Below are 27211 nucleotides of genomic sequence, written 5' to 3' on the forward strand. Positions count from 1 at the left end.
TTTTCTTTTAAAACCAAGATTTGTAGGTTAGCACCTGTACTGTTTTAATTCATGTTATTTTTTTTTTAAATGCTACAGGCTAAGTGCAGATGGGCTAGAATGAGAAGCAAGAGGAAAGAGACAGAGCACACAGGAGAATTTAGTAAATATTTACATGAGATTGCTTAAAGCTAACCATGAATGCATGGCTCACAAACTTTACTATCTATAAGACACAAATTATTTTCATTTTAGAATATATGCATATTTCTAGTGTCTTAGAGAGTTTTATGTTAACTGCAGAATTTTATTATTTTATGGAAAATAGTAATAACCTTTCTATAAGAGACATTAGACCATAGCAACACATCAGATGTTTAAATAATATATAATGAAAGAAAAAAATCAGTCTTCCTTATAAATGTTGACTACCTAGTTAATCATTAACAGAAATAACTACCCAATATATCTGGTAAAAGGAAACAGATACTGGCTCTGGCCAGTTGGCTCAGTGGTAGAGCTTCAGCCTGGTGTGCAGGAGTCCCGGGTTTGATTCCCGGCCAGGGCACACAGGAGAAGCACCCATCTGCTTCTCCACCCCTCCCCCTCTCCTTCCTCTCTGTCTCTCCCTTCCCCTTCTGCATCCAAGGCTCCATTGGAACAAAGTTGGCCGGGGCGCTGAGGATGGCTCCATAGCCTCTGCCTCAGGCGCTAGAATGGCTCTGGTTGCGAAGAGCGACGCACCAGATGGGCAGAGCATTGCCCCCTGGTGGGCATGCTGGGTGGATCTCGGGAGTTTGTCTGACTGCCTCCCTGTTTCCAACTTCAGAAAAAAAAAAAAGGAAACAGACATTTTATAAATATAATACTTTTACAAGGATTTTATTGTTATTGATGAGCAGAGGAGGGAGAGAATTTAACAATAATGTAATATATAGATGACAACATATAAAAGACACTTTATATATGTAACAACCAGTAACAATAGTAATAATAAAAATTTATGTGTTATTGTCTCACCATAAAAATATTGATTTGAAAATATATATAGACAGTTTGTTGAACACAGAGCAATGACAACCTTGTCTAAATTATTTATCGTAAGGATTTGTTGTACTAGAAGTAGTCTCAACTCTTTGACATCAATTAAGTTTGGATATTGCTATTTTACTATGAAAGGTAAAATTCTCAACCCAGTTTGACCCAGTCTATGTTATATTGTAGCTAACATTCTAATTGCTTACTCATAAGAAGTATGTGGAAAAATCAAAATGACTTCCTGACATTCTGTTGCTTACTGTTGCTTCTTAGGTGCTGCCCAGTTCTGTTTTGTTTTATTTACTAGGCACACAGCCGCAACTGACCATAAGCAGGGCCAATATGTGCAGTTCTACCATATGATCAGCTTGGTCAAACTGCAGTATTTAGTAAACTGCACATTCCAGAAGTTTTATAATCTGCGCTTTTCACTTAAGAACGTATTATAAATATTTTTCCATTGTTTCTTAGTCTTACAAAGTTTTATTTAATTTTTATATATTTTTATTTTTAATTATGCTTGATATGCAACATTATATTAATTTCAGGTGTACAACATAGTGATTAGTTATTTATATACTTTATAAAGTGATTACACCAATAAGTCCTGTACCCTTCTGGCACTTATTTATTACAATATTATTGATTACAGTACTCCACATCCCCATAAGTATTTTTATAACTGCTAATTTGTACTCTTAATTTCTTTCACTTTTTTCACCCAGCCCTCCAAGCCTCCTCCCATTTGGCAACTATCGATTTTTTCTCTGTTTCTATTGTATTGTTTCTGTTTTGTTTATTCATTCATTTTGTGGGGTTTTTTTTATTCTACATGCAAATGAAATTGTATGATATTTATTCTTCTCTGAATGACTTATTTTACTTAGCCATGAAAAGAATGAAATCTTGCCATTTTCAACAACATTGGATCTTATTACTTTAATTATTCATCTGAAATGTCAATATTTCATTTGTATAATATTTAATTGCATGCCAGGTCTTATTAACTTGGTTTTTGAGGTCTTTTGGAAGTAGATATATTATTGTGAAGTTTTTACAATTCTCTCTTTCTCTCCACTATTCTGTATTACCCTATTTTTATATTGTAACACTTTTTCCGCTTAATGCCCCACCAAACTTACTAGATTTTGTAATTCCTTTATATATTGGACTATCACCCTGAAAAGTAACTCCTTTTAGTTGACATGAAAAATTTGTATGTCCTGCAGTCATTGAAACAGAAAACAAAAATTTTAATTGGCATATATTTATCATTTACATGCTATCCAAAGTACCTCATTATTACTTAAGGTTTAAAGGTTTGGGTATATGAATAACAGTTGTTTATGCAACAACTACCATTTTTACTATGCATGTCTTCTTTTGACACTTTAAACTAATGGTTGGGATAGTACATTATCATCTTTCAAATCTTCTCCTTAAAATCTCATATTTCTTTTTATCTTTTCTTAATAATTTCCACATTGGCCAAGGTATCTTTTCTGGTCTCATCTTTTTCCATTTGGCAGGGGAGGTGACATATTTCATAGTTAACCTCATGTTTACTATTTCTTAAATTCTTACATTGGTTTATTAAATACATGTTTTATTTACTGCCCACCATGTACTGATAGTCTATTTTGGATTCTTTTTTGTTGTTTTTTAAATATTATTTTTATTAATTTTAATGCAGTGACATTGATCAATCAGGGTACATATGTTCAGAGAAAACATCTCCAGGTTATTTTGACATTTGATTATGTTGCATACCCATCACCCAAAGTCAGATTGTCTTCTGTCACCTTCTATCTTGGATTCTTTTTTTTTTAAAATAAATCAGGGTACATATATTCAAAGAAAACATGTCCTATCTTGGATTCTTTATCACATTTTCTTTAGGGCATGTTTCTTACTTCACAAACTTTTGTGTCAGTGTTTTTAAAGGTTTTTCTGTTTCCTTGTTGTCTGACTGAAGGACGCCTCCCAGACTCCAACCTGTAACCTGTTTCATTCTCCCCTGTTTTTCTGTGGATGCACTCAAATTTAGCCATTATTTTTACGGTGCTGATTTTCATAACACTTTCCACCTATTCCATCATGCTTGGATTATTGTATCTACTTCTGAGCCCTGCATTTAAAGGGAAGCATGAACAAATATGACTGTGTCTAAAGGAAGTTGATTAAATTAACTGATTAAATGGACTGAATGTTCCTAACCCAGGTCCTATAGGAATGGCTGAATGAACTTTGTATATTTGTTGTTTATTGGAATAAAAAAAGATTAAGGGCAGATAGGATCATTGTCTTCAATAATTATAAAATCTGTCATGTAAAGAAGAGAACAGATTTGTTATGAATTGTTCTAGAAGGCTCTACTAGAACCAACTTGTGCAAGTAATGAAGAGGTACATTCCAGTATTCTCTGACGAAGAACAGAGTTTAAACTTTACTCATTTTGGCATTGTCCAGTGTCTGGCACAGGGCCTTAGTCAGATTCAGGCTTAATGGATGTTTATTGATCAGATTGAACTGGCTTGAATTGAAAGAATAAACCTCTAACAGTAAAAATAGACTGCCTTCTGAAGTTAAAATCCCCACTCTTTCAACATATACTTATTGATTAACTGCAATGCAGCTGTCCTAATGGTGGTCACCTGGAATATAAAGATATTAACATCTTAATATTGTAGAACATTCTTTGAGCCAAGTATTCTAAATATTTTTCATCAATTAACTTATCTCACAGCTCCCTGCCAAGGTAGGTATTCCTATTATCCCCAGTTTAGATGTGAGGAAACTGAGGCACACAGAGGTCACATAATAAGCTGTGTTACTGAACTAGTTGGTTGCCAAGCTGCGATTTAAACCCAGTCAGTTGGACCCCAGAGACTTCATATTTAAGAACAATACTGCATGTTAGTGTGGTATGTAGGTAGTGTAGTAGATAATTTGTGTAAAGTAACCAACTGCTTAGTTTACACTACAATACACTGTCTCCAGTAATGCAAAACAAGGGAATGGATGTAAGTTAAAGCATAGTTAGATTTGGGAACTGAAATATCATCCAGTCCAATCTCTGCTCAGAGGATTTCTTGCCTAATGGCTCTCCCTTCTCTTCCTGAATGTCTATGGTCTTCCTTTCCTCAGTTCAGTCTTTGCAGCCTGAGCGACCTCCCAAAATGCAAATATGGTAACTCAAGGCTGTCTCGTGTTTCTCAGTATCCACGGACAAATACAATCATATTAGGTTGACGCCAAGGCCCTCTGTGGAGTGTCCTCCTTTGTTCGCCTCTCACCTCATCTTTCACTGAACTCTGCTTCACAGTGGTGGTTATGGGAGCCAGTCCTGCAGATTTATCCGGGAAGATAGTGTTATTGTGGGAATGAAATTAAATAATCAATATAAAATGCTTAGAGTAGTGCCTAGAAGGTAATAACTGCTCAATAAATGTTATTATCACTTCCATTTATTTCTGATTATCCTGCCAAAAGTGCTACACCCAAAAACTAATTTATTCCTTAGCTCTGTTACTATACTTATAGTTGCTTGGTAATAGATTGAAATCTAAAGGAAATTTATTGGCTTTTCTAAATTACAAATGCGGAGTCAAGTGAGTGCAGTCAGGGTCCAGCTGAAGCTTTTCCTTGTTCTTTGCTGGTGACTCAGTGTTGCCTCCCTCTGTGCTGCCTTGTTTCTGAGGATGGCTTTCATCAGGGCAGCCAGAAGGCTTCTAGCAACCGCAGGACTGCGGGCTTTCCCATTCACATTCACTGGGAGAGAAAATAGTACTTCCCACGACCATCCAGCCAAAGCTCTAGGCTTTGTTCTGATGAGATCACCTTCGAAACCATCGCTGTGGCCAGGGAAAGCCTGGGTTACCTAGTGTAAAGGGTTGAATGGTGACCCTCCCTCCCCCCCATAAAATATGTCTACATCCTAACTCCTGGAACCTGTGAGCTTATCTGGGAAAAAAAAAAATCTTTGCTTATGTAATTAAGTTAAGGATCTCAAGATAAACTCATCCTGGGTTATCAGAGTGGACCCTAAATCTGGTAACAAGTATCCTTGTAAAACATATGGAACAGAAAGTTATGTGAAGATCGGGACAACCTGTGGTAAACTGCATGGCTTCCACCTGAGCATAATGAACATCAGGGCGGCAGCAGAGTGCCCACTTGAATACCCTTTATTCCACTTCCTACTCGTAACCGTACAATTTCTATCAGTTATACCGCAATTCCAATCATGGACTGGAAGCCATCTTTTACTCGGCATTTCCTAGGTTACATTATTAATTACTATTACAACAACTAAAACTCGATTATTTTGCTACATTTGTTAACTCCCTTGCCTCATATGACTTAATCTCTGCTGATAACTCCTTCAAGTCATCTTAGACATGATAATGAAAATTACCATTTTCTTGTATCACCCTAGCCAAATCCAGGACTCAGAAAAACTTCAGGGACTTCCTCTAGGTCCCTTTAATACAACAGAGTTTTATGTTGTGTACTTTATGTGTTACCTAACGTGATCCTAATGATTTCTGACTGGCCTGCAAATACATGTTACAGATTCTTATGAATGCTTAAACAAAAGGAAAACACAACAGTATTTGTGTATCATCCATAATTAACACTTGGAAATCGTTTAACACTTTAAAATTTTAGAATGTAGAACAAGAAAAAAATGAGAGTTGAGATGAGCCATCCATTCAATAACTATCTCTGTGAGTGTTTCTTTTCCTGTCTTTAATACTAACAAGTGTTTGCAAAGAGCCTTTGGTTTTAGTCTTATGCAGTCTTTAAAGATATATTTTTGCTTAAAAATGACTATATTGAATGCTAGAATATAAAATAAGAGTTTAAAACTTTTTCTAAAACAGAGATGATAAAGACAAAGTCTTGTTAAAAATTTTAATTATAGTTAAATTTTAATTACAGCAACTGAAAGTAGAAGGTAGCTGTTAAATAGATTATACAGGAAATCAAAACAACAAAGTGTATAAGGAAGTACCGGCAAATTAGTGTCTAGTAAAATAAGTTTTTATCTTCTATATGGAAAAATGCATTCAACCATTGAGCTATTACCAGAATAGAACATGAAACACTATACCTGAGAAGCCATGTAGAAAATATTTGAAAGGATCAGCATGATTCTACCCATTCATAACAATTTCACAAATTTTTTTTAATGTTACCTTGTAATAGTATTGTACGATATTAGTTTTCTTTGCTGCCATAACAAATCATTGCAAATGTAGAGGCTTAAACAGTTTCTATGAGTCAGAAGTCTGACACAAGCTAAAATCAAGGTTTCAGCAGGTCCTCATTCTTTTCTGTAGTTCGAGGTAGGCTGTTTCCTTGTCTTTTCTAGCTTGTGGAGGCTGCCTGCATTTCTTGGCTCAAGGTTCCCTTTCTTCATTTCCAACAGCTACAAAGCTAAAAGGTATGTTCTTCTCATATCATATCACTCTGACCTTCTCTGCTGCTTCCCTTTCCCACTTTTAAGTACCCTCGTGATTATATATTGGGTCCACCCAGGTAATCCAGAAAAATTTCCCTACCTTCATTCCATCTGCATTTTAATTTTCCATTGCCATGTAAGGGACCATGTTCACAAGCTCCACTGATTAAGGGGTAGACCTCTTTGGGAAGCGGTAGACCTCTAAATATCACTAGACTACGTACCACAATTTAATTTCATCCTGATTGATAGAAATGGAATATTTTTAAAATATATATGTGCCTACAACACCTAACATGTAAAAAGTTAAACTCCTTAATTCAGTTTACTATATAAAATGCTTTATAATTCACACTGTCTTTATGATTTTTCAAAAAATCATCACATTTTCTTAAATTTTTTAAAAGCTGTTAGATACATAGGGCAGATTTCATTGTCCCATTTTTACAGATACTGAAAATTAAGTCTGAAAAGTTAACATGCGGATTTCTGGTCAAGAGGGTGTGTTTATCTTTTGGTATTCTAGTCTGATCCCAAAACAAGCAAATAGAAGATGACAGAGTAGTCAAATAATATATAAGATATGTTGAAAGCTTTCAAAATTTAGGAAGAATTGCAAAAAAAAAATTAATGCTGACAATTATATGTTAAACAACGTCATTTTATTTTTCAGAAAAGGAGAAAGATATGGGTATTCAAGTAAAAAATATACTGTAAGTATGAAACATTGTGATTAAAAATAAACCTATGCCAAGATACATCAGGTTGAAACTGTGGACAGTTCTTAAACTATTAAATTGACAACTGACTTATCAATATCAACAGATGACAGAAGACAATGAGTATAATCTTCAGAGTACTGACAGAAAATAACTTTTAACCTCAATTCATACTCAGCTCCAGAGTGAGGACAAAATAAGAAATGAAAGAAATGAAAAAGGAAATTCATAGAAGAGAAAACTAGAGTAGCAAATAATAAAGCAAAAAAAAAAATACCAGAGAATGACAAATTTTCAATCTCTACACAACTTCTGAGCCTGGTCCCATCTGCCTTCCTGGCAACTGTGGAGTGAGAAATGGCTGGGAGCTGTAAGTCTGAGGCACTCAGGACTGAGTACTCTTTCTTTTTTTTTTGTTTTTTTTAATTAAATTTAATGCAGTGACATTGATAAATCAGGGTACATATGTTGAGAGAAAATATCTCTAGATTATTTTGACATTTGATTGTGCTGTATACCCCTCCCCCAAAGTTAAATTGTCTTCTGTCACCTTCTATCTGGTTTTCTTTGTGCCCCTCCCCTCCCCTAACCCCTCTCTCCTTCTTCACTCCATCCCCCCTCCCCCAACCCCCCCGCCCCTGTTGCCATCACATTCTTGTTCATGTCTCTGAGTCTCATTTTTATGTCCCTTCTATAATAAAGTGAGAGGTATCACACTTCCTGATATCAAGTTATACTATAAGGCCGTTGTACTCAAAACAGCCTGGTATTGGCATAAGAACAGGCATATAGATCAATGGAACAGAACAGAGAACCCAGAAATAAACCCACAGTTCTATGGACAACTGATATTTGACAAAGGAGATAAGGAAATACAATGGAGTAAAGACAGCCTCTTTAACAAATGGTGTTGGGAAAATTGGACAGCTACCTGCAAAAAAATGAAACTAGATCACCAGCTTACACCACTCACAAAAATAAACTCAAAATGGATAAAAGACTTAAATGTAGGCCGTGAAACCATAAGCATCTTAGAAGAAAACATAGGCAGTAAGCTCTCGGACATCTCTCGGAGCAATATATTTGCTGATTTATCTCCACGGGGAAGTGAAATAAAAGACAGGATAAACAAATGGGACTATATCAAACTAAAAAGCTTTTGCACAGCTAAAGACAACAAGAACAGAATAAAAAGACTAACTACACAATGGGAGAACATATTTGACAATACGTCTGATAAGGGGTTAATAACCAAAATTTATAAAGAACTTGTAAAACTCAACACCAGGAAGACAAACAACCCAATCCAAAAATGGGCAAAAGAGATGAATAGACACCTCTCCAAAGAGGACATACAGATGGCCAATAGGCATATGAAAAAATGCTCAACATCACTAATCATTAGAGAAATGCAAATTAAAACCACAATGAGATATCACCTCACACCAGTCAGAATGGCGCTTATCAACAAAACAACACAGAATAAGTGCTGACGAGGATGTGGAGAAAAGGGAATCCTCCTGCACTGCTGGTGGGAATGCAGACTGGTGCAGCCACTGTGGAAAACAGTATGGAGATTCCTCAAAAAACTGAAAATTGAACTGCCTTTTGACCCAGCTATCCCACTTTTAGGAATATACCCCAAGGACATCATAGAACGGCTCGAAAAGGAGAAATGCACCCGCATGTTTGTGGCAGCATTGTTCACAATAGCGAAGATCTGGAAACAGCCCAAGTGTCTGTCAGAGGACGAGTGGATTAAAAAGCTTTGGTACATATACACTATGGAATACTACTCAGCCATAAGAAATGATGACATCGGATCATTTACAATAACATGGATGGACCTTGACAACATTATACGGAGTGAAATAAGTAAATCAGAAAAAAAAAACTAAGATGAGTACTCTTTCTTGACGCTTGTCTGGGAATGACAACAATAGGACGAATCCACTCTCTGATGGGTTTACGGAGAAAGAAGTCAGAGGAAAGGAGTCCAGTGAGGGTCACCTCCAGACTGGGTGTTGTTGGTGAAGCTCTGCTTCACAGCAGCCTGAAAGGAGGAGAGGCAAGAGTGGGGACTCTTGTTCATTAAAGATAGAGGCAAAGGAGTGTAGGTGAGGACACTTTGTGAAGAGTGGTAACAAACTGAGAAAGTTCATCCCTATGGTCTGACTGTTCAGAGAATGGGAGAGAGAGAGTGGTGCCCCGGCTGTAGGAAAGGCGGAAAGCAGGGCTGCTGGGGTCCTGCTGAGGCTGGGGTTAAGGACAAGGGGTCCCCTCTCTCTGGGGTTCTTCTACACCAAATTGCATAATTTGGTCCTAACTGACCTTTCTAAAATTCCACAACTGTCTCTCTAAAATTGCAGACTTCTGCCGAACTGGACAACTCAGAATTTCCTCTTAAATAAATTGCCTCCATCTAGTAATTTATTACTATGTATTATATATTAAAGTCCCAAAATGTTTGTATTGGCAACTGGGATTACTTAAATAAAATTTTTCAGTTTTACTGAGATGAAATTGACTTAAAGTCCTGTATACATTTAAAGGGTACAGAATCAGACTAATGATGTAATAATTTACATATATTGTGAAATTATTACCACTGTAAGTTTAGTTAACGTCCATCATCTCATATAGATACCAAAAAAAAAAAAGAAAAAAAGAACACAAAATTTTTTTCTTTGATAAAAACTCTTAATGTTCATATATTCTATACAGAAGTGTTAGCTATAGTCATCATGTTGTATATTACATCCCTAGTACTTACTTATCTATGATTGGAAATTTGTACCTTTTGACCACCTTCATTCAATTTCCCACCTACCCCTCCCCCATAACCTCAGGTAACCATAAATCTGATCTCTTTTTCTATAAGTCTGTTTTTTTAGATCCACTTACGAGTGAGATCATACAGTATTTGTTTTCATTTTTGTTTGTTTAACTTATTTTATTTAGCATAATGCCGTCAAGGCCCATCCATGTTCCAAATGGCAGAATTTCCTCCTTTATTATGTCTGAATAATGTTCTATGATATCTATAAATATAAATATATATATATATCACAACTTCTTTATTCATTTATTTGTCAGTGGGCCCTTGAGTTGTTTTCATGCCTTGGCCATGATAAATAACCCTGCTGTGAACATGGAGTGTGGATACCTCTTCAACATAGTGTTTCATTTATTCAGATATCTTCTCAGAAGTAAAATTACTGGATGATATATAATCCTATGTTTAATTTTTTGAGGGCCTTCCATACTGTTTTTCATAATGGCTGCACCAATTGACCTTCCCACACACAGTACACAAGGGTTCCCGTTTCCTCACGTCCTCTCCAGCACTTGTTATTTTTTGTCATCTTGGTAGTAGCCATTTTCACAGGTGTGAGGTGATAATGCTAGTGGTTTTGATTTGCATTTCCCCCGAGGATTAGTGATGTTGCCCCATCTTTTTAAAAAAATAATAATTGTTAAAGTGTTGGGAAAAAGCAAAGTGAAACAATTATTTTTATATTTCTTTGTGTAATTGTTAGGGATAAATCAATAGGATAGGCAAATAACAAAAAATAAGTATTTTTTAACAACTCACGCAGACCCCTCTTTCAGTATTTTATAGTGCATATTTCTCCATTTGGAGATTTAGGCCTGAGGATTTAAAAGCACAACTGGAAAATTAATTAATCACCTATATTTTTTAGTGGAGCTATAAATTTAGTTCAATGCAACACACTGAGTACCTGTTGGGATAAAGGTCTTACTATGAGTGGGGAGAGGAAGGAGTTGTACAAAATACAGGAAGCCTTTAACCATGGAAATGCTGTATAATGCTTGTACATAAAATAGCATTTTCCCAAATCATTTCAATCTCCAGCAGTCCGCACTTTTTCCGCAGGCTTGGATGTAGATGTATGATCTCCAAATAGGCGTGTTTTCCCATCACTACTGACCTTCAGGTTGGTTCTTTTTTTTCTTTCTTTCTGACTTTCAGGTTTGCTCAAAGCGATACTGCTGCTCTTACTGCCTCACCTTTGTTTAATGAGAACCATTTCCTTCCTAATGCCAGCGTTGCATTAATGGACTGAGATGGGAGAAAAACCTAATGTATCTCTCCGTTTTACACCAGATTGCCTTTCTGCCTTGTGGCTTTAATCACTCAGTCCCACTCACATCTGCCATAATAACAATTATACGTTTTCTACAGACTTCTTTCCCAGGAGAATATGTCAGAGGATAGCACCATCTCCCGCAGAGAGGAAGGGCAAGTGCATCATCTTTTTCTAGCATCACAGGTTATAATTCTCCTTTGCAGAGCCCCAAGGAGTACTGCTTTGGACTTTCATACCCCTCATTCCCACAGGTCTGTGCCTCTGTCCCGATTTATGCATTTTCTTCTATCCTCTTTCTTCTGAGGTAGGTTTTAATTAGGTAGACAGACTGTAAAAATCTCTTTCCTCCTGTACACAATTATGTCTTTGTTAGTAGTAGACGTTGTGTAACTGGCTTATTTCTCTCTGAATCTTCCCGTGCACCCAGGGATTGCCTGTTGGTTGTAACTGCAGCACCCAGAGAGGAGAAAGCTGGCTTCTCTTCGTGGCTTCCCCTGAGAGCCTCAGTCTTGGAACACCTCAAATTACAAATCTCCCTCAGGAACCGATTGTTACTGCATGTGCTTGGGAAGCCCGTAATCTTTTAGTTTGAATCACTATAAGAGCAAAGTATCACCTATCGGACCGGCAGTGTTTTTTTTTCTTCTACTTTCTTTAACAAACTTTCTTTAGTACCAAAGTCAAAAAATGCTTGAAATCCTCAAAAGTACCCGTGAAAATGTTAAGCACTGCCTCTTCCGCAGGGAACTCAGAGAAGTGGCCCTGAGCAAGTTCCTCATGTACTGCTGACAACCACTGCTCTTCCTCTGGGACGCTTTGTGTAATACCGTATTGCCCCATGAATAGGATGCACCCTTTTCTGAAAAATTTGGGGTCTAAAAACTGGGTGCGTCTTATACAGTGGTTGTAGATTTTTTTACTTGCATTTCCCGCCTCTTTTTCATGCGAATGAGGAGTTGTATGAATTTTATGATGAATATAACTTGAGTTCAATAACTTTTTATGTCATACATTATTTTTTTTTCAAATTTCGGTCCCCAAAATTAAGGTGGGTCTTATACATGAGAATGTCTTATACATGAGGAAATATGGTAATTAACATTAAGCAAACAATGTATTCATAATGTGACTATTTTGTGGTTGTTCTGCATAAAGACTTTTAACTACTTGGTGAATTTATTTTTTTCTAATCAAGAGATTGTGCTACTACATTTGGTTCTACTTCTGACCTCATAGTTTACCTTTGAAGTTCAATGTTTATGTGAAATTTAGTTTTGCCAAGAATAGCTAAATATTATCCTTTAACCTGCCAAGAAATTTCCCACTGCAGTTGTTGACTTTTACCTGAAACCTTACCTCACCATTGCCTCTTTAATATGCTAAATGAGTATTCTTCCAGAAGTTTTGGAGGCATATATGGAGGGAGGAGAAAAGAGAGAGAGAGAATGTTTAGACACAGCAGTGGGTGTTATGTCTTTACACTGAGGAACCATTTATTTGTCTCATCCAAAGAAGGGGTGTGGTCTGTGGCCAAGTAGCGGAGCCAAGGTCTTTGGCCAGCATTAGATACAAAGCTATGACCTTGGCCTCATTAACTAGGCTAACTATGTGAGCTCGTATTTGCTTGGCAGTTCATGGCAAGAAGAGCTTCTTAACTCAGGTTTCAGTGAGGGCTTATAAACAGACTGATAGCTTATGTAAGATTTTGTGTCTGTTGATATTTTTCTAAGGAGACGTTTCTATTTCCATTAGAGTCTCAAAAGTGGTATGTTTTTTTAAAAAAGGTTAAGATTACTCTAAATGAAATTGTTCTGAAACAGTCATTTCAGTATTTCTTTAAATAAAGTAAGCTTTTATTACTAAGGTAGATTTCTGTAACCTGAGGTAGATTCTGTACTCCCATGGTACTATGAAAGACATCCTTGAACTCTAATCTTTTAATATTTTTCCTTTTGTGCCTTTAAGAGTTTTTAAATATATGCTGTAAACTGGAGAAAGCTATTACTTTTACATGAGAGGGAAATCATAGATTGAACCCTTCATCTTTGAACTTTATATATTCGTAAGACACAAAATGATTTTTTTTCTATATTCCATGAACATGTTTTTCAAAGCACTTTCTTCAGCAATTCAGTTAGTTGTCGTTCACCTCACAATCAGGTAAGGTAACCTGAGCCTGCTTTACGCTGTACAATATAAGAGGGCTTAAATCTGCTCCTACTTACCTAACTAAATGTTAAGGTATTACTTATTAACTCTAAGTTGATACATTCCTTAGATAAGATAAATGTATACAATAGAAAATTGCCACTCTAGAGATATCTGCTAGTTTCTTTTGTCTTCAGAGTGTTAACGGTTCCTGTAAGTCTTCAGTATTATTGATACATTGCAATTTATACCATATTTGGGAAGAAATGTCATCACCAAGGTAAAATGTGGATTTTTAAAATATTTTCAGGTTATCTCATTGGACAAGCACTTAAGAGAACAAGAAAGGATTGAAACTATATGGAAAACAAGTCACGCGGTCTTCAGAAATGAGGAGAAATGCAGCCTTCTGAAATGGTCATGAATCCCAAACAAGTCTTCTTCTGGGTGCTGATATTTGGGGTGGCAGGGCTACTCCTCTTCATGTATTTGCAAGTATGGATTGAAGAACAACACACAGGTACCACGTTGACTTCTTTTTTTCTATTTTAATTATAAATCTGTTAAATAAGCTGTGATGTTAAAGGCATATACAGGCCCTGGCTCATTGGCTCAGTGGTAGAATGTCAGCCCAGCGTGTGGAAGTCCTGGGTTCAATTCCCAATCAGGACATACAGGAGAAGCGACCATCTGCTTCTCTGCCCCCCTCCTTCCTCTCCTGCAGCCATGACTTGAATGGTTTTGAGCAAAGTTGGCCCTGGGTGCTGAGGATGACTCCATGGCCTTACCTCAGGTGCTAAAATAGCTCGATTGCCAAGCAATGGAGCAGTGGCCAGAAGAGCAGAGTATGGCTTGGTAGGGGGCTTGCTAGGTGGGTACCAGTTGGGGTGCATGTGGAATCTGTCTCTGCCTCCTTGCCTCTTACTTAATTAAAAAAAAAAGATATATAGAAAGTAGTAATATTTCTAAGAAAAAACAAAGATTAGATACAAACTGAATTTCCTCGCTCCTAAATGTAAGGTGATTATATAGTTCCAGTGGGCATTTGCTTAGTGACTTGGGATAACACTTGGAATTTTTATTATCTCAGGTGGGAGCAACAGTGGCCCATTAGCCCAGTAAGGACAGCTGGTAGAGACTGTCTACTCGGATGTGTACCTTTTATCCTACCTATGGTGTGTCCACTAAGCTCTGGGCACAAGCCTAAAAGGAGCTAAACACACAGCAAGCTTTCACTCTTGTAGTTTCTTCTTAATTTTTGTGTTAATACTCAAAATTATTGTGGAATACTTTGAAGCAGGTGTTAGCAAACCTTTTCTATAAAACAATAGAGAGTATTTTATGTTTTATGTGCCATACTGTTTCTATCACAACTACTTAACTTTGCCAGTGTATCATGAAAGCAGCCACAGATTATATGTAAATAAATGGACCAGTTTGTATTCCAATCAAACTTTATTTATAAAAATAGGTGATGGTCTGGATTTGGTCCAAAAGCAAGTTTGCTGATCCCTACTATACTTATATTTTCATCATTCAGTTTTTAATTACTGTGCATTAGAGGTACTCAATTACTATTAAAATAGATTGTTTATAATGATAGTAGAGATGGATAATGTTTATAATGAATAAAGGAAATGTATTAGAACATCACAGGTATGTATATATACCAGTGTTGGTAATTGAGTTGTTTTCCATTAGTAGAAATAGATGATGGCTTTATTTCCCTCATTAAGGAATATAAAGTAAAAACAGAAGAACTTTTTGTTGCCAATTTTTAAAAATTAAGCCATTAAGAATCTACTCTGAAAGGTAATTCAATATTGAGTTACAAATATCATTTTAAAAGTTGTTTTTATGTTTAAACAGCTTTCCTTGCTTAATCTTTCTAGACATTTTAAATTTATTTGCTTTATAAAGTAACCCTTGGGAAAATAGGTTGCATATAGTTATTTTCTAGAGAATATATAACACATTGCCAAAAGTTATTTTTAATTCCCATTACAATTTACATAAACTGTAGTATTTTCTCTTTTCTATATTACTACAATAATTTATCATAATAACTTATAATAGTTAACAAAACCATTTGTGATAAAATAGATAGGATAATCCCCTCCGCAGTACAAACTCCTAGCATATATCTTGTCACATCACGTTGTAAGGCTTCAGTAGGTGTTTGGTGAGTGAGTAAATAAAAGAATAAATGAATAGATTGAAAACTTCCCACAGAATACAAACTGTAACACAGCATAGGACAAAAAATCAAAGTGATTTCATTTTCAGGAGGTTGTCTTATGACAAATTTCACCAGACGAGTATCACAACAAGTCTCCAATATGCATAAGAAAATATATTCATATATACAGAGTAACAGAGTAATATTACGATTTAGTCATGTTAACAAGAAACTACATGATATCTGAAGAAACAGTCAAGTCATATAATAATACTTTACACATATAATACAGTTTATAAAATGTCACAGAATTTGTAGCTACCATTTATTGATAGCTGAATAAGTGCCAAATGTTTACATATATTTTCTTGACTCCTAATGATGTCTGACCAGTTGCGATATTCTAAGTTTATGGATGAGGAAACTGAGGTCCAAGCAGGTAAGGAACTTATCCAAGGCCTCACAGTACAGGCCCAGGGACAGAGGGAAACCTGGGATTTGGTTTGTGCTGCTCCAAAGTCCATGCCTGTACCCTATACAGGCTTCATGAGGGGAAAGGTTAATATTTACTCCTAGACTACAGATGAAGCAACCGAGTCCGGGAAACTTTAAGTGACTTGCCCAAAGGTACAAAGCTAAGAGTTTTCGAAGTATGATCCATACCTAGGTTCTCTCACTTCTCATAAGCCCTAAAAGAATGAACCCTAAAAGTACCTCACCAAAAAAGTGCATATGATAAACATATAATATAATGCCAAAGTATTGGTACAGCTGGTTTAAAATCACTTACTTGGTATGCCTAAGCTATTGACAAGTTCATAGATGTGAATAATCTGAAAAGTTGGATTTTTTTTTTTGTATTTTTCTGAAGTGAGAAGCTGGGAGGCAGACAAACTCCCGCATGCACCTGACCAAAATCCACCCAGCATGCCCACTAGGGGGCGATGCTCTGCCCATCTGAGGCATTGCTCCATTGCAATAGGAGCCATTTTAGTGCCTGAGGTGGAGGCCATGGAGCCATCCTCAGCGCCTAGGCCAACTTTGCTCCAATAGAGCCTTGGCTGTGGGAGGGGAAGAGAGAGATACAGAGAAAGGAGAAAGAAAAGATGGAGAAGCAGATGGGTGCTTCTCCTGTGTGCCCTGGCCAGGAATCGAACCTGAGACTTCCATATGCCAGGCCAACACTCTACTGCTGGGCCAACCAGTCAGGGCCTGAAAAGTTGAACTCTTAATTGAATTCATAATTTTTCTAAATTGGGAAATTATTTTCCATAGTTAAGATAGGCTGGTGAAACATTTACCATGTATTCTCTTTATTTTTATTCGTAATTTGCTAGAAGTACTTTCTCTGATTCTTATATGTATCTTATAGAATCCTGGTTGTTGTTTTTTTAAATTCATTTTTAGAGAGAGAGAGAAACATTGACCTGTTATGCCCCTTAGTTATGCATTCATTGGTTGATTTCCAGGGATTAAACTTGCAACCTTGGCATACAGGGAGGATGCTCCAACCAACTGAGCTACCCAGCTAGGGTGATTCTCCATATATCTTAAATCAGTTACTTACTGTTTTACAATCTGTTCATGACAGTGAGTGTAAACTTTGGAACAGGGTTCCTTAAGATAACTATGTTCCTGAAGAAAATTATTATTCTTTAAGAATATTTCCAGCTGGAGTTTTGCCTTAAACCAGGCTAGTACTCTGGATTGTAATTCTGTTGTTTCTAGATAAAATACATAAAAATATATATTTTACTGAATTTCAAATAATATCAGGAGCATCAAACATTGTTAAAGGAAGTCTCTTTTTAAATCAGAAAATATTCAATTGTGGGCTCTGCAGTTAAGTTAAAAATCAGAAAATCTGTCTTTTAGACATTTTAGAACTGTCACTAAAAGCATCTTGGAAGATGAGTACATTTTGGTTCCTCAGACCCTCTGTAAGTAGAGCAGATTTAAAATCTGAAATGGTTTTGATCTCTTATATGTATCAGTTGGAGATGAGAACTTGTAAGTTCTTTTCACACTTTTTATTTGAAACCTTTAAAATCTAATAAGATATTGACTATTGTCTATACATTCATCATTTTCCTGAGTTCTTCTCTTTTAAAATAAAATGTTTCAGAATTACAAAAGAAGACACACAAAAAACCCCTTAAATATGCTCTAGTATGCTAGTAAAATATTATGATACGCAAAAAATTTTTTTTGGAGGTGAAGAGGAAAAATGTGTAACAGAAATTAACTTCTACATAAAAACGAGACTAAGAGACATGGACAACAGAGTGGTGGTTACCAGGGGTGGGGGGGAGGGAGAACGCAGGAAGGAGGGAGGGAGAGAGTTAGGGGGAGGGGGAGGGGCACAGAGAAAACTAGACAGAGGGTGACGGAGGACAATCTGACTCTGGATGAGGGGTATGCAACATAATTTAATGACAAGATAACCTAGACATGTTTTCTTTGAATATATGTACCCTGAATTATTAATGTCATCCCATTAACATTAATAAAAATTTATAAAAAAAAGAAAAAAAAAGAAATTAACTTCTATCCAGTTATACAACATAGAATTCCATAAATAACATCTATTTTTCAGTATCACCAATTAATTTATGCATTTTTTTGCTAATTTGAAATACGTGATGGAGTATTATGAATTGTATTTTGTACAATTTTTTTCTAGTTGTTAAGAGTTTTACATTCAGAGGAATCTTGAAAATCTTAGATCTACTTATGAGCTGTGTGTCCCTAAGCAAGTAGGCATCTCTAAGCCTCAATTTCCTCATCTGTAAAATGGGGACAATAATGTTTTCCCCATAGGGTTGCAGTAAGGATTAAAGGAGACAATGCCTGCGAAGCTCTTAACATGATGTCTGGCAAGCAGTAGTGCATAATGAATGTGAACTGTTATTACAGTCCTGGAAATGGAAAACATGATTTGCTTTTTCTGAGTTATCTCAATTAAGACTCAACCACAATTCAGGAAAACAATTCTAAACTTGTGTGTTGGCTAAAAAAAACCAAAACAAAACATATATATATATATATATATATATGGCTCAGTCCCAGCTCTGATTAAATTAGTTGGGAGTCTCTAATTGGCACAGAGCCATGGTGTTTCATAGTTGTAGAGGTTGGAAGGAGAATGAGAGGATTGAGTACACAGAGTAGAGACAGTGTCCTGGAGGATCTCATGTCCATAGGAGCTGCCCAAGTCAGGGTATTCGTTCATTCAACAGTGTTTTTAAAGACTTAAACATCAGGGGTGCCAAAACTGTGGTGAATACAGAGATATAATAGAGGGGCAGATATAATCCCATTCTCAAGGAGACTATAGTCTCGTGGATTGTAAGAGAAAATGGTCTTGAGTCTAGGCCAAGATATTGGTACAAAAAGATAGTCCATTGTGATGTAAAGAAGACAGGCCCTCCATTATGAGGCAAAATAATGAGTTGGAACCAGGAGAAAGAGCCCAACCAGTTTTTAGTGATGAAAATGCTGACCAGATAAAAGCTTTAGAAGGAGTTCTGTAGGGGTGGGGGCGGGGTTAGCAGCACAGAGAACCAGCTCAGAGCAGAACAGACATGTCTATGGGACAGAGACAATAATGAGAAGGGCCAATTCAGGATAAGTCACAAGACTGAGTCTTCTTTTCCCCCGGTGACTCTGAAATAAAACAAGTAGCACACTGTGTGGTACACACCTGTTTTGTAGATGCAGTAAGATAGGTGAAGACTCCCTCATAACAGAGTCAGAATCTCAGCCCTAGAAAAGAATGCAAAGATCATCTCGTACATATACCATCTGTATTTTTAAAACATAAATTTGATTATATCACTACCCCGTTTAAAACTTTTCAGTGATATTTCTTTTCCTTTAACAAAAACTCCCTGAGGCCCACAGAGCTGTGTGGGTGTAGCCACTGCCTGCCACCATAGCCTCATCTCTTCTCTGCGATGCCTCCGCTTGGTCTCCCCCTCTGCCAGACCAAGCTCTTTGCCTCCGGAGTGCTCTCATAGTGTCAGAGGTGAGCTGTTTTTTTCCCAGCATCACCTGTCAGGTGGTAGCTCCAATGTCACCTACTTTGATCACTTCCACAGCCAATCAGTTCTCCTCTCTGCCCCCATCTTACTTATTTACATCAGAGAAATGATCATAATTAGCAATTCTTTGTTTAATCGTGTGGATTTACCGTATTTCCCCATGTTTAAGACGCACCCTTTTTTGAAAATTTTGGGGTCTAAAAACTGGGTGTGACTTATACAGTCGTTGTGGCATTTCGAATGCCATAGATGGAATTGAGGATGAGACAAGATATGAAGCAGTGATTCATCATCAGACACAGATGAGGACAAGCTAATGGATGGGAATTTTGACAGTAATGAGGAGTTGTATAAATTTTATGGTGAATAAAACTTGAGTTTAATAACTTTATGTAATACATTTTTTTTTCAAAATTCGGGCCCCAAAATAAAGGTTCATCTTACACATGGGAGTGTCTTATACATGAGGAAATACGGTAATTGTCTGTTTACAGTCTACCTTCATTACTGTTTTAGAAATTACATGTATGCAGAGATCGTGTATGTTTCACTTGCCTTGCAGTACCTATTGCACAGCATGGAACATGTATTTGGTAGGCGCTCAATAGTATTGTTTTACAGGGTCGATAAATAACGCCTTAGTTGGTTTTCCAACTTGCAGCCAAATGACTACTCAGACTGTGTCTGAGTCCGCATGGAACGAAGAATCTTCTACTCCTCAAGGCATCTGATCAAATTTACAGCCACCTCCTTGGAAATCTCCTTATTCTAAGCCAGAGCACATCTCCTTAACTTGTATTTACTTGGCCAAGTTGTGTTCCTGTGCCTGGACTGATCATTTTCATGGCAAATGACAACCCAAATTTTTTCACCATTTCATGAAAAGGCGATTCAACTCACTCTCCTCTGCACAGTAACGCTTATTATGTATTTCTTTTCAAATATGAGGTATTTTATTCTTGTGTGAAACTTGTATTAGAAATTTATCTAATAAAATCCCCTATTCAATAGGGAAGCGTTATATACACAGTTTTAAATATACCAAGTAGTGAAAATCAAATAAGTCCAACCCAATAGCTTACATTATTTCTTTTCTTGAGATTTTCCAGAATCAAGTTCAGTCTCAACTAAAATTGTTCCCTGGATTTATCCTGCATTATAAAAGTCTGTCGTACCAACTTCTGAACATTTTTCTTCAAAACCAATAATTTTTATTATTACATTTTATTTTTAAATAAATCTATTTAAACTAAAAACAAAAACAAAAATAATATACCCGTTTCTCCCCTCCACCACCACCACCCTCCTCTAGCAACTACCTATCCATTTTGGTATCTATGAGCTTGATTTAAAAAAATATTGTTTTCAGTATTACATATAAGAGATGTATGTATTTGTCTGTCTCAGTCTGACTTATTTCACTTCAAATGATGCCCTCCAGATTCATCCGTGTTGTTGTAAATTGCAAGATTTTATTCTTTTATTGCTGAATAATATTCCATTTTGTGGAATATTATTCAGCAATATTGATATATTGACAGTTTCCTTATCTGTTTATCCATTGATGAATACTTAGGTTGTTTGTATATCTTGGTTGTTGTAAATAATGCTGCGATATAGTGTTTTTGTTTTCTATTTAGAAGTGGAATTACTGGATCATATGGTTTCTGGAATCATACCTCCATACTACCACACAATTTACATTTCCATCAGCAGTGTACAAGGATTCCCTTTTCTCCACATCGTCGCAACACATGTCTATTATTTTTCTTCTGACTTATTGGGATTACATTGCTTAATAATATTATACAGGTTTCAGGTGCACAATTATACAGTACATCCTCTCTATATTGTACTGTGTGTTCACCACCCCATGTCTAGTCTCCCTCCAGCACCATCTGTTCCCTCCTCTACCTTTCTGTCTACACCACCCTGCTTTCCCTGCAAGTCTTCTTGATTGACACTGGTTTTTAGTGTTTATTTTATTGATTTTAGAGAGAGAAAGGAAGACAGGAATATCTGTTCCTGTATAAGAGGCAACCTCCGTGCTTTGAGACAACACTCTAACCAACCAAGCTATCTGGCCAGGGCTTTTTCTTTTTTCTTCTTTAAATACTATTTTTTAAAAATGTTGAGTTCTTTCTTTTAAATAAAACAACAACTTATTTTATTTTATTTTTCTGAAGTGAGAAGCACAGAGACAGAGAGACAGACTCCCGCATGTGCCCAACCCGGATCCACCCAGCATGCCCACCAGGGAGTGATGCTCTACCCATCTGGGGCATTGCTTCCTTGCAACCGAAGTCATTCTTGCATCTGAGGCAGAGGCCATGGAGCCATCCTCAGCGCCCGGACCAACTTTGCTCCAGTGGAGCCTTGGCTGCAGGAGGGGAAGAGAGAGATAGAGAGAAAGGAGGGGGGAAGGGTGGAGAAGCAGATAGGCGCTTCTCCTGTGTGCCCTGGCCAGGAATCGAACCTGGGATTTCCACACGCCGGGCTAACACTCTACCATTGAGCCAACCTGCCAGGGCCTAAATGTTGAGTTCTTTCTAATATACACAAAATAAGTACTAATATCTCAATATAATTTAGGATCAGCAGTAGCATCTAAGGTCCATTATTTTGCTCTGAATTATCAGAGATAGCATATAAAAGAATCATAGCTGTAGTCCCATTTTTTCAGAACTCATTGTCACCAAGTTCTGTAGGATTCTGATCTTGAACATACTTGGCCTAAATATATGTTCTTCTGGGCCAGCGATATAAACTTTCTGGAGTTCAGGGTTCAACTTAAATCCAACATGCTATTATCAATGGTAAGCTAGCCAAAGCAGATAGCGGCTCTTAATTTTTTTCTTTTGCAAAAACACAATAAACAACAGTAGGCCCAGGTTATATTTTAACCCTGCTGTGTTTGTTTGAAAGTGAAGGGCAGTCGCTACACGGTTCTGCTTTCAGGTGAAGTAAAGCCTCTCATTGTTTTTTCTCAGGCCATTGGTTCTGGACGTCACAAGCAAACTGGCCTCCATCTTTGGTATTTCTAAGGAGATTTTATCTAGCTTTTTTGTTTTTTCAAACTATGTATATTTTGTGGCATAGGGAGTTTTGCTTTTAGGCTGGATTGCATTAATTATTTCCTCTCGAGCCTCTCTGATAAGAAAGTATGTTCTTTTCCTCCAAAAACAGGCTGTTCATTCTGATTTTGATGTTGCTGAGTTGAAATTCTGTTTTCCCCTGGGAAACCTTTGTTTATCTGAACTGGAGCAAAGCTACATATAACATGAGAGGACTTATATGCTTACCATTAGCCATATACTCGGGAAAATAAAATTGCTTTTCTTTAAAAAGTCACAAATTGTAGTTACTTCCTCTGATTTTGAGGAAGGGGGCAATGATTTTTTAGTCCAAAAAGCATGTGCTCTCTCTGACTACCTCTGGAGGCTGCCATATCCCTTCTTCCTTTTATGGGATTTTCCCATCTCAGGGCTTTTGAGTTTTCTGTTCTCTCTTCCGGGAATAGTTTTCCGGTTTTCCTTGGCAGCTGGCTTTCCTTCCATTGCTGGCTTTTCCTTATCCTTCAGAGTACAGCTTACAGATCACCTTCCCCCAGATCCTGTGTCAAGTAGAGGTTCTCTGATGTCTTCTCTCCCAGAAGTAGTTTCACTGTCTTACAGTTTACTTCATGGCACTTATTTTGATTTGTTATCATTCTTCTCACTTACATATGGTCTACTCTCAATAAAATACAAGCTTTCAGAGGGTAGGGAACTTGCATATTGGACGCTGGTGTGACTCCAGCTGCCTCTACACTTCCAAGTCCTGATTTCAGTACTCACCTCACTATGTATCCCTAGTACCCTTCAATTTCCTCTTATTCACCCAGCCACCTATAACTTGCTTTTCTCCTTATAGACTGTCTTAGCTCTCTACCCTAGCCTCGGAGTCTTCTGTATTTCTGGGTGCTGACCCCCTACATTTGCCCAGACTGCAGAACCATAGCTCTAGGAAGTGAAGAAGTAATGGATGTCAGAGTTTTTTGAAATCCTGTGACATTGAATTACATTCATTGGTCAAGCTTTGCTACAGAGTCAATCCAACCAACATAGATATGAAAAGATCCAGTAGTAAATGGAATGCATTGTTCTCCGAATATGTTTTGAACACAGTAAACAGTAGTGTTGTTGCTTCAGCCCTGCGCTCACCCTTCTTCAGGGGCTACCTCTGCCTCCATTTCCCCTTTCCCACATCATCTCCAGAGTTTTAGCAGGAACCACCATATTACTATGGAGCCCTTTATTTGGTCTGTTAGCAGGCACCTGTCCCATTTGGGCCTGTCATTCATAGTACATCACACATCACTGGTCACAATGATTTGCTAGTCCAGGGAATGGATGGCTGACTCAGGCTTGGTCAGTGATTTTCTTTCTTGAGATTTTGGTTTTCAACACCAGGAGAATGGGCCTAAGTGCCTGGATTATATGATGCAAAACTGAGAATTTTATGTGGCTGTTTCTTATTATGTGGTCCAGGGCTGCTCTGCTAGGCTGGAGAGAGAGAGAGAGAGAGAGAGAGAGAGAGAGAGAGGGAATAATGGTTGGGAGGAGAAGAGCGGAGTTGTAGTGAGAGCTTCAGCAACAGTTTGGGTTCCTCTATCTGCTATCCCGAGATTCACTATGGTTCCTGCCTGGTATACTTAGGTATGGGTAGAAAAAATTTCCTTCTTCACTTCATATTCTTTGCCTGGTCCAATAATTATATTAACATAAGACAGGTTAACAGGAAAAAATGTATTTTATACCCATTGGTGTCCCATAAAACTATGACTCAAAGAAGTAACCAAAGCAAGAAGCTTGCATATATTTTAGACAAAGAAACAATACATTTTTTTAAAGAATTGATGAGACAAAGGGTTTGTGCTTGGGGTGTAAACTAGAAAAGAAGTCAAAGCTTTGTTTATATAACTTTCTCAGCTCTAAATTCCTTATCTCTGGTTATAAGGATGCCTTCTATCCTCCTGGTCCAGGGAAGGCATCTTCCACATGGGAGATTTATCTTTTTTAGGGGAAAATAGGAGGGTTAGAGTAGCCTTCTTGCACCAATTATTTCTCAAGTACCTTTAATTCAAAATTACAAAGCAGTACATTTTGGCATGACATGTTCTGAACCCCTACTAGCTAAAATTGGGTTTCTATCATCTGCAGCCTAAATGGCCCTAACAGAGACAGTCTGGCTCTCATTTCTTTTTGGTAGGCATAGTTTTTAGCAAAGGCCAGATCATTATTTAGTAGACATGTTGTTAGAAAAAGTTGAAAATTGTAGAATCCCATAAAATGAGTTCTAAAGGTTCCCTATATTGTTAACTTACCTGCTCACCAGCTTGAGCACAGAGTTCCTGGCTTGAGAGTGGGATCATAGACATGACCCTATGGTTGCTGGCTTGAGCCCAAAGGTTGCTGGCTTGAAGTCCAAGGTCGCTGGGTTGAGCCCAGAGTCGCTGGCCTGAGCAAGGGGTCACTGGCTCAGCTGAAGGCCCACAGTCAAGACACATATGAGAAAGCAATCAATTAACAACTAAGATGCTGCAACAAGTTGATGCTTCTAATCTCTCTCCCTTCCTGTCTGGCTGTCCCTGCCTGTCCCTCTCTCTGTCTCTCTCACAAAAAAATAAAATAAAGACAGTATAGGGCCAGTGGCCGCCACCATTGTGGCCATGCAGGTTCACATTGGATTCGGGTAGATGGTAAAGAAACAGTGGAGCCCAAAAATGGTGGGCCATTCCTTTATTCAAGTCTCACACTGGCCAATGAGCAAACAAGCAGGGAAAACACTTCCCTTTCATTCCGGGATCCCAAAGCTCTAACACAGGCTTCCCCAAACTACGGCTCCCTGAGGCCATTTAACCGGCCCCCACCATACTTCCGGAAGGGGCACCTCTTTTATTGGTGGTCAGTGAGAGGAACATAGTTCCCATTGAAATACTGGTCAGTTTGTTGATTTAAATTTACTTGTTCTCTATTTTAAATACTGTATTTGTTCCCGTTTTGTTATTTTACTTTAAAATAAGATATGTGCAGTGTGCATAGGGATTTGTTCATAGTTTTTTTATAGTCCTGCCCTCCAACGGTCTGAGGGACAGTGAACTGGCCCCCTGTGTAAAAAGTTTGGGGACCCCTGTTCTAACACATTCTCCGGTTCCACAACCAGGAGAATCTTCTCTGGTTTCTCCTAGAATCAAAGGCCCTACCAGTCTCAGGGGAGCTTGCAAAGCCCCTCAGCTCTGGTTCCCCATCTACATACCTTCTACTCGCCCTGAAAAACTTCCTGAGCTCACAGAAGACCCCTCCTCCAGCAAACATTAGCAAAACAATGGTCCTTCCCAAACTGGAGTGCAATCCACAATTTGCAATCAACTGTCCTGCTCTGAGGGCTAGCACACAGGTGGCTGCCCTGCGTCATTTTTTAACAATAAAAGTGAGCAAACTCAAAAAATACAAATTTTACAAACTCATTTGCCCAATAGACAGCCATAGAAACTCTTCATTTTGGAAAAGATGTTGAAGGCATGTTGTAGTGGAAAGCACTGTATCTATTTTGTGTCCTTGAACAAGTTGATTAATCTCCCAGATTCTAGTTTTTTTTGTTTTCTGATTACCATACTTTCTTCCCGCTCTCATCTAACCACCTTCTTAATTTGTTTTAAGTGAAAGAGAAAGTCAGAGAGAGAGTGAGACAGGAAGGGAGAGAGATGAGAAGCATAAACTCATAGTCACATCACTTTTAGTTGTTCATTGATTGTTTTTTGTAATTGCCTTGAGTGGGGGGGGGGTGTCAAGCCAAGCCAGTGACCCCTTGCTCAACAACTTTGGGCTCAAACCAGCATCCTTGAGCTTCAAGCCAGTGACCTTTGGGTTCAAGCCAGCAACCCTTTGCTCAAGCTGGCAAGCCTGTGCTGAAGCCAGACGAGGTTGTGTTCAAGCCAGTGACCTCAGGGTTTCTAGCCTGGGTCCTCATCATCCCAGGTCAGTACTGTATCCACTGCCACCACCAGTCAGACCCACCTTCCTAAATTTGACATTTATTACCACATTGCTATGCATGTCTTTATATTTTTAACACCTATGTGTATTCCTTTTAATATAGTTTAGCCCTATATAAAAAGGTGTTTTACCTGTATATTCCCTTTTTTTTATTTTGTTTTTTTACAGAGACAGAGAGAGAGTCAGAGAGAGGGATAGATAGGGACAGACAGACAGGAACTCAGAGAGATGAGAAGCATTAATTATTAGTTTTTCGTTGTAACACCTTAGTTGTTCATTGATTGCTTTCTTATATGTGCCTTGACCCTGGGGCTACAGCAGACTGAATCACTCCTTGCTCAAGCCAGCGACCTTGGGTCTGAGTTGGTGAGCTTTGCACTCAAGCTGGCGACCTCAGGGTCTCGAACCTGGGTCCTCGGCATCCCAATCTGACACTCTATCCACTGCACCACCAGCTGGTCAGGCTGTATATTCCCTGTTGCAACTTGC

The 27211-nt window shown here is 37.7% G+C and overlaps 1 protein-coding gene across 1 annotated transcript in view; it reads left to right on the forward strand.

Moving 5' to 3' along the window:
- The window catches only part of CHST9 (carbohydrate sulfotransferase 9), a 249905-nt gene that overhangs the window by 25278 nt on the left and 197416 nt on the right, over nt 1–27211 (forward strand). Inside the window, exon 2 of the mRNA XM_066246713.1 lies at nt 13774–13983. Coding sequence (XP_066102810.1) covers nt 13863–13983 — 121 coding nt within the window. The 5' untranslated portion in view covers nt 13774–13862. The remainder of the gene's footprint in view (nt 1–13773; nt 13984–27211) is intronic.

This window comes from Saccopteryx bilineata, chromosome 11 (assembly GCF_036850765.1).
Source record: "Saccopteryx bilineata isolate mSacBil1 chromosome 11, mSacBil1_pri_phased_curated, whole genome shotgun sequence".
Taxonomy (NCBI): domain Eukaryota; kingdom Metazoa; phylum Chordata; class Mammalia; order Chiroptera; family Emballonuridae; genus Saccopteryx; species Saccopteryx bilineata.